We start from the raw sequence: 9,181 nt of genomic DNA on the forward strand, positions 1-9,181 counted from the left end.
TTAAAAAGTAATGAGTTATACTCTTGAATGGATGAATATTATCTTATATAAATTATCCCAATAAAGTTGTCTCTTAAAAAGCTAATAAACATAATGGGGTATATTTAATGGTAGGGTGCTTGTCTAGCATGTGTGAAGACCTTTAGCACTATAAAAAAAACCCTAATAAATAGAATTATACTTTTTTTTTAAAGGTGAAAGGATTGTTCTAGGTTAAAAGACTAAAGACACATAACAGTCATATATAGTGTGTGAGCCTCAGTTGGATCCTGAGGGTGGTAGAAAGGGAAGAAGGGACAATTATAATTACAATTATAAAAGATATTCTAAGGGCTGGGGACATAGCTCGTTGGTAGAGTGTTTGCCTTGCATGAACAAGGCCCTGGATTCAATCCCCAGCACCAAAAAATAAAAAATAAAAATAAATTTAAAAAATATATATATCTCAAAATAATATATATATATAAATATATATTCATTCTAATTATATGTAAATTATACTTTAATAAAGTTGACTTTTAAAACACATCCTTAGAACAATGGGGGAAATCTTAATATGGACCAGACTGTAGATTTTACAAGCTTTCTGAGTTGTGATAAGGGCATTAGGTGAACACAACCTTCTAGGGTCCATGCCTAGGCCCTATAAGGAAAAGTTTCCTTTCACAAATTGCCTGCCTGTAATCCCAGCAATTCAGGAGTCTGAGGCAGGAGGATGGTAAGTGGAAGGCCAACCTGGAAAAATTAGACCTTATCTCAAGGTAAAAATAAAGAGACCTGGGGATTTAGCTCAATTGTACAGCACTCATGGGTTCAATCCCTAGTACAATAGAAAAAGAAAAGTCTTTGACCCACTTCCCTAGAAGTGGTTCCTATGTTCTCAGGCTCTTAGGGACCCTGAAGCCACATGGTAATTGTCCAGCTTATCTTCTCCTATGGCCTTTATCATAGAAGGCAATTTTACCTTTTCCCCTTTTAGGTTTGTGCTTGCTTCTCACTTTTTTAAAACAATATGTTCCTAAGAACATGCAAAAGTGCTAGAGATTGATGAATGCAAAAATCAGAATAAGTTACCTCTGGTGAGGGAAGAAAGTTACATAACTGAGGACTCACAAAGAATGTTTCTGGGGTACTAGAACACCAAGGTTCTTATTTCTGGTTTTTAAACTTTATTTTATAGAGTTTTTTTAAAATATTTTTTTAGTTGTAGACGGACACAATACCTTTATTTCATGTTTATTCTTATGTGGTGCAGGGGAGCAAACCCAGTGCCTGACACATGCTAGAGAAGCGCTCTGTCACTGAGCCACAACCCTGTCCCCTTTATAGAGTTTTGTAGACATGTGGTAGGCAACTTTTCAAGATTGCCCCGATACCAGTCATGGTGACACACAACTGCAATCCTAGCAGCTTGGGAAGACTGAAGCAGGAGAACTGAAAGTTTTAGGCCAGCCTCTCTCAAAATAAAAAAAATTAAAAAGGGCTGGAGATACGAATCACCAATAGAGTGCCCCTGGGTTCAGTCCCCAGTACCAAAGAAGGAGGAGGTGCAGGGGTGGGGTGGTGAAGGGGGAGGAAGAGATGAAGGGAAGAGGAGGAGGAGGAGAGGAGAAAGAGTAGGAAGGGAAGCAGGAGAAGGGGAAGAAGAGGAGGAAGAGAAATAAGAGGGAGGATGAGAAGGAGAAGAAAAAGGAGGAGGAGGAGGATGACGACAGCCCTTTACAGATATATTAAATAACAGTGGTTGTATAATCTTTTCCCTTAAATATGGACTGGATCCTCTCTCAGAACACAACAAGAATACAGCAAGAGAGATAGGCTGTCATTTCAGACAGAGATATTTATAAGATTACAACTTTCATCTTGCTGGACTCCACTGCCTTTCAGCTTGCTTTTTTCTATAAAGCAAGCTGCCATTTTGGGGAAGCTTTTGTGAAAAGAATCTCAGCATAATCTGTCAACATCCCACAAAGAAATGAATGATGCCAAAATCCACAAGAGTGTGCCAGGAAGCAGATCCTTTCCCACTGGAGCCTTGTGACAACTATGGGAAACCTTGACTGCAGCCTGCAAGAGACCTCGAAGCAGAGGATCTAGGTGAGCTTAGGTCTTCCTTGACCCACACACATTGAGATGTTGCCTAGTCACTAAAATTTTGGACTAACTTGTTATATAGCAACAATCAATATACTTTGTATGACTCACAGGACAAGAATTTTAGGTTCAATTCTGAAATATTTAAAACATGACTTTTCAGGAGACCTATATTCATTATAGTTCACTGAACCATTTCTTGTGAGCCTCTCTGGACCAAGCACTGGTCTAGGTGCTGGGACCACTGGTGAACAACCTAGACTGTCTTTGAGAAGATTTTACATGCTAACTGTTCACGCACACACCATGTGCAAGCCACTCAATTCATTTGATCCTCAGAGAAGGAACTGAGTCTCTTATTCACTGAATTATGAGGCATGGTTATACACATTGCCACAGTTTTCAAAGGATGGGTGAGGCAAACCCACACTTAGCTTGGAAATTAATTCCCATGGGCATCCATGAACGCCTCCAATGGAGAAACAGATTTACTTGGTTACCTCTCCTTCCCTTCATGTGTCCCTTTTACTTAGGGCTGCCACTAGAGAATTTTCTGATTAGGCAGTTTTAACCAAACATTGGTAACATTACTAACTTGGCATTTGATCTGCCTTCCCCCAGAAGCTCTGCAAGGGAGGAACCTGACTACTTTGGCTCAAGGTCCTTTTTATAGTACCCAGTATGATGCTTGATATCTGCTACTGAATGTGATAAACACTTGAATAAGTGACTAGTTTTCGTCACAGAGGACTAATCTATATATCAAGACAAAAAAAGATTTGGGTTGTCAAAAGTAAGACAGGGTAGAAGAAATGATAGGTAAGAGACTGAACAGGAAAGACTTAAATCTAGAAAAGCTCCATGAACACCTTCCCTTTTGCTCCTATTTTCCTCCAGGTCTGAATTCTTCAATAGCCTATGAATTTTAAATTCTGAGTCTATATACCTACACACATTGCTAGTTTATACATTTAGACTAAAGAAAGCAAAGTAGAAAATATTGAGACATGTAAATGTACGTTCCAAACATTATTGACTAGATTATGTCAACCTGGAGCTCCTAAAAGAAGTAGACCACCAGGACCCAATCAGTGGTTCATGATTAAAAACTGAGCTCACCAGGGTGACATCAACTCCAAACACATCTCATGTTCACTAAGTTGAAAGTTTCCTTTATCTTTCAACACTTTATGCAACTTGCTTTCCTAAGTCTTTGTACCTGCTGATCTTAAAATTATTTTCAGTGGTTTAAGAACCTGCTAAAGGCTGAAGAACCCTTCTTCCTCCTAGGGGAACTTACTCGACCCCTATCCAATGACCAAAGGATTTTCTAGGCCTGAGCCAAAAGCACATACTGTCACCAACCCTTGCAAATAACCCAGGGGCACTTAAACATTAAGCCATATCCCCAAACTTTTTGGAGACAGGGACTAAGTTTGCATATTCCTGACCTATGTAGAGCATCTTCTCAAATGCTTATTTGCTATATATCTTTCCCATTATCTTAACTTTTTGAGTTTTTTGCTAGTACTGGATATTGATCCTAGGGGCACTTTACCACACTTCAACCCTTATCATTGCTGAGGCTGGCTTTAAACTTGGGATCCTTCTGTTACTGTGCCCAAATAACAGAAAATGTTTTTGACATTCACGGGGGACTTGGATGGCACACAATTAAGAACCAGCAGGTAGGAAGCTCAAAATTTCTGGAACACCTCAGTTGTCAAGTGCAAAATCCCACCATTAGAATAGACAAAACACAAATGCTAAGGCCAATTAAAGAGGTCAGTTCAGGTGAACAGTGATGCCCTAGAAGTTGAGGTATTCTTAGCCTGGTCTCTAGATACATAGCACTGGTAAGATCACTTGCCTAACATGCATGAGATCCTGGATTTTACCTCCAGGATGACAAATCTCTTTATATTCAAACTGAAATAGTTTTACTGTTCCAGGAACATGAATCCAGGAATCACTGTTTTAGAGGTTGAATCCTGACACATTCCCTCAATGAATGCAAATGCTCAGTTTTAAGTTAAGCTTTAAATGTACCAAGTAGAAATTTCCCAGTGCTGTTACAGGAGCACTAGTCTAACCTGGTTATAATCTCTTATATGCTCAGTATCTAAGTAACCTATTGCTGGGCTATGGATGTATCAGTGTTAAGGCACTTGCTAACATGGGAGATCCTGGGTTCAATACCCAGTACCACACTATTAAAAAAAAAAAGTAAACCTGTTGCTGCTTAAAATAAAACTTACACTAGCACTTTAACCCAAATAAATAAGGACAAACAAATGTCATTTAGTTTTTATTCATAATCATAAACTTAACTCTGCAATCCAGCTAGACTTGGGAGGGGAATAAGGAAAATATGGAACCCAAAGAACTGCAGCGAGAGCACAAAGATTATGGGATATTGCGAGCAGATGGGATGGAGGGGTGCTCTCCTGAGCTACAGAAGGAATGGTTTGGTGGTTAAGATAAACACAAGTCAAATGTATTAGAGTTGTCCACAGTCGGAAATGGTGATCTTCTTGCTGGTCTTGCCATTCCTGGACCCAAAGCGTTCCATGGCTTCCACAATGTTCATGCCCTCTTTCACCTTCCCAAAGACCACATGCTTGCCATCCAACCTGGAAACAAACAACAATTATTAATACCAGTGACCATTTATGTAACCAATAACCAACAACTCTGAAGAAATCTGAAAAGAGGCCCCTGCGCGCTTGCACACACACACAAGGCCAACTTATCAACATACTAATTTTACAAAAGCAGCACTTTGGTGGAGCTTAAGTATTAAGTACCCAGTTTTATGTTAACAATTGCACATATTGATGGGATCTGATGTAACATTCATACATGCACACAATATAATTTGGCCAATATCACTCCTTAGCATTTCCCACTTCCATCTCTGCCCAATTTCTTATAGTATCACATTGGACAACTCTGTACCTATGCATGCCCTTCTTCCACTACCTTAGAGATGGAAACAAAGAAAAGGTTTAAACAAGTTAACTAGTATTCCCAGAGTTAAAAAGTTTTTTTGTTGTACTTGTTGTGTTTCATTCTTACCACTCAGTCTTGGCAGTGCAGATGAAAAACTGGGAACCGTTTGTGTTTGGCCCAGCATTTGCCATAGACAAAATGCCAGGGCCTGTATGCTTTAGGATGAAGTTCTCATCATCAAACTTCTCCCCGTAGATGGACTTGCCGCCAGTGCCATTATGGCGTGTGAAGTCACCACCCTGTGAACAGGATAGGAAACCATTTTTGGCAAAGTAACCAAAGACATGCCTAATCTGCAAAGTTCAAACTTGAAAACTCAAGTTCAAACTGTATATAAGGGTTAAGTGGAGCCAAAATGGTAGCTAACAGTCCATAAGATGAAAATCACTATGTCATACCTGGCACATAAATCCTGGAATAATTCTGTGAAAGCAGGAACCCTTATAACCAAATCCTTTCTCTCCAGTACTCAGAGCACGAAAATTTTCTATTAAAAAAAAAAATACTTGTTTACACACACATACAAATTGTATTCAGAATACCACTGTTAAACTTAAGAAAATGGAACCAACCTGCTGTTTTTGGAACTTTGTCTGCAAACAACTGCAAAAGAAAATGAATTAATTAAAAACATATGCTTACATATTTTGTTGCACAGTACCCAGGTCTTTAGGGGCTCCTGAATCATAAATTCATTCTCTCACTGGAAGAGAATGCTTCCTCAGGAATTACTTTGAATCCCAAATAAGAGCTGCTTCTAGTCAGCCTTAAGATCTTGTGGACTGAGCTGAGAAACATGAGACCCAAAGACATGCCAAAAATCTAGAACCAGTAATGACTGAAATAGTGAGACTCCTAAAAAGTGACTCAGAATTTTTAATATATCACACCTACTTATGAACAGATATTTGGCTTCTCAAATGTATATCACCTCCCCAACTTCATGCTGGAACCTAAGAACACTATTCTTAGGAACAGCAAGCACCATTGCATCATCAGAAGTAAACAGTAAAATGTTTTAGACACTGGCAGTGAAAATGCTATTACCTCCAACCTGTTTACATGGCTTTACAGATTCCAGTCATTTTATGGTTTCCAGGTTCCTTACCTATTAATGGGGTAAAAAATAGATTCTGGTTTCTAGCACACCTGCTTTCAATATGAAAAACATGAGGACTAGAGATCTTTGTGAACTATATTCTTATAGCAATGTATTAATGTCTTAACTTCAAGTATTTTACCTACAATATATGAATTCAGTAAGGATTGAACCCAGGGGTGTATAGCTACACACCAAATACTTTTTGAGAACAGCTGATAGTTGCTGAGGCTAGCCTCGAATTTGATCCTTCTGCCTCAGCCCAAATTTAAGTTACTACAGCTCCCCTTTTAGACCTTAATAAGTTAAAGCCCTCTTTGGCAGTTCCACCTCCATTTTCACTAAAAGATCTGCAGGAGGTCTTGTCTCATTTCCACTAAGCTCACTGGCTGACCTGATGCTAACTTGCTGCCCAGCATTAAGCTCAAGCCAAGTTTCCACGAGGGCCCTTGTCAATTATCAGCTCTGACCACAGATAAAAGAAGGGTAAAAATTGACTAAGATCTAACGTTTTTCCAACAAGTGCCAGGCACTGTGGACAAGGTAGCCAACAAGGAAATTCCCACTGCCTTCAGGAACACTGCACCGGGGGAAATCCTATTTTTAGAATAAAGTCCTAAAAACCTAAACTGGCAATGTTTTCCTTAGAGGCTTAAAGGAATACCACTAGGCCATATCTTACTTCATTACACTCTAAGCCTATTCATATTGAGTTTATTGGAACAGAATGGAGTATTTGTAAAATAAATACGCCAAGTTGCTTAGATATTTTGATAGCTGATCTCTAAGTAGTCATTTAACACCTTCAAAACTAATGAGGTAACCACTGGTAATCCACCTTGGTCAAAGGGCTGCTGCGCGGCCAGTTTCAACATGCCTGTTATATAGAGGGACAGCAGGGAGGGGCTCACGAGCGCCTCCCCGCCCGCTCAGTCACTGCAGCGGAAGGCGGTCCTCGGGCACCAGCAAAGGCCAGGCCCGTGTTCCCATTTCCGCTAGCGGGTGGGGGAAGCGGAGGGATGTTCGGGCCTATATCTAAGTTTTCTATTTTAAACCAACTTGGAAGCAGTTAAGTCACAATCAATCATACCCTCTTAATAAACCCTGCATTTTGTGCAGTACATCCAGGATTATGGGACGACTGTATTAATACGAACCGGCGCACGTTGCGCCTTGGCTCTGGAAAGGCCAAGACCTCAGGAAGGTCGCTTCCCTCCTTCGGCTGAAGGACAACCAGTGACCCCCGATGGGACCCGAGGTGGAGCTTCCAGGGAAGCGGCTACCAGGGCTCCGAAGCCGTCTGGATCGGCCGAGCAAGGAAGCCAACGGCTCGCAGGCACCAACCCGAGCGCGATGGGCGGGAGCGAGGCGACCGAGCACGTGCGTTGGGTGGGCAGGGCGCGGCCACGTGGGGCCGAGGACCGGCGGGGGAGGGCAGGAGCGGCCCCCTCCCCCAACGGCCGCCCCACCCGCCTTTGTCCGCCACCGCCCTGGCCTCCTCCCCGCGCATCGCCGCCTCCCAAAATGGCCCCTCGTCAGGAAATGGCGCCACCGCCCGCGCCCACACCTCGAGAGGGTCACCCGTGCCCAGGCCTCGGGTCGCTGCACCGACCTCACCCTCCCCCTGCTCCCCGGGTCCCACCCTGGCGCGCCGCTGCCCTCCCGACCTCGAAGGAGACGCGGCCCAAGGGCTCGCCGTCGACGGCGATATCGAAGAACACGGTGGGGTTGACCATGGCTGACAGAGAACGACCACAGGCGACAGCAGCGTCTTGAAAGCGGCACGAGCCCGGACGCCGCTTGTTTTATAGCGGGATCAGGCCCCGCCCATAGCCCGGTCGCGCGCCTCAACTATGACCAATCATGACCGCAAACATGCCAGAGTGGCGGTGCTGTTGGCCTATGGGCGAAGACAAGCGCTGCAGGGCGGGGCAGGCGGCGCGCGTGCGCCCTGGAACGCGGAGGCAGTTCCCGCCCGCGGGCTCCGTCGCGGTGGCTGCGGCGCGGGCGGCGGCGTGGTCCGCAGGGAGGGTCCAGGCGTGGCCTGGGAAGGGCTGCGGAGCGTGTTGGCAGCAGGCCGGATCCCTGCTCCATAACAGGGCAAGGCTCCCATTGCCCAGAAGGAGCAACTGAGGCGAGTGCAGGCCTCAAGGTCGCGCTACCCGTCAAGGTCGAGCGGGGTCCCACGCCCGACCCTGCGCCCCGCGGCGGAAATGTGAATGGCTTCTCTAGGCTGTGAGCCCTGCTCTGCGTCCTCGTCTTGCCCAGCGACCGCCACTCCCGGCATTGCCAGGCTAGGGTGAGGGTGCCTTAGAGAATCACCGGTTTCTCAAACCCTCAGGAGGAGTAAAAGCTGTCCCCCATCTGAGATTATGAAATACTTTAAAAATGCCCTACTTTCCGAAAATATCTTGCACACTCTGCTTGAATTTTATCCAGGAGGCAGCCATTAAACAGGAGCCTTTACTTGAGAAGACACATTGTACACATTTTTGCTCTGTTTAAAATCTGTGTTCTGTCTGCCTACCCAACCCCCCATCTGGTCCTTCAGGGGCAGATTGTGCTCTGATTTCTGGATGAAGCCACGATTTAAAAGTGAGTTGTTTTAGGTAAAGATATTAATAATAATTTTATTAAAATGCACTTATGAGACGTCTTTTTTTCAGACAATCATGAAAAGAGTATATATTTCCAGATGCCACTTAGTTGCAGTATTCAGAATATCATTCTTCAAACACATTGCCAAGCTTTTTTTGTTGTTGTTGTTGTTTGTTTCCTTTTTGGTACTGGGGATTGAACCCAGGAGCACTCCATCACTGAGTTACATCCCAGCCTTTATTATTTTTTAATTTTTAGACAGGATCTTGGTAAATTACCCAGGTTGGCCAGCTTCTGGAATTGCTGGGATTACATGCATGTACCACCATGCCTGGCTCTAAGCACATTCTCTAAATGAGTCCCTAAAACTGAGTTTCT

General features: G+C 43.4%; 1 protein-coding gene across 1 annotated transcript; it reads right to left on the minus strand.

Moving 5' to 3' along the window:
- Positions 1-4,389: 4,389 nt before the first annotated feature.
- Positions 4,390-8,027, minus strand: Ppia (peptidylprolyl isomerase A). The gene is made up of 5 exons (XM_005319249.5): positions 7,873-8,027; positions 5,679-5,709; positions 5,505-5,593; positions 5,173-5,345; positions 4,390-4,727 (listed from the first exon to the last, which is right to left on the minus strand). The coding sequence occupies exons 1-5, from the start codon at positions 7,939-7,941 to the stop codon at positions 4,595-4,597; spliced, it is 495 nt and encodes a 164-aa protein (XP_005319306.1). The 5' UTR covers positions 7,942-8,027; the 3' UTR covers positions 4,390-4,594.
- Positions 8,028-9,181: the final 1,154 nt, after the last annotated feature.

The sequence above is a fragment of the Ictidomys tridecemlineatus genome, chromosome 2, assembly GCF_052094955.1.
Source record: "Ictidomys tridecemlineatus isolate mIctTri1 chromosome 2, mIctTri1.hap1, whole genome shotgun sequence".
In the NCBI taxonomy this organism is placed as follows: Eukaryota; Metazoa; Chordata; class Mammalia; order Rodentia; family Sciuridae; genus Ictidomys; species Ictidomys tridecemlineatus.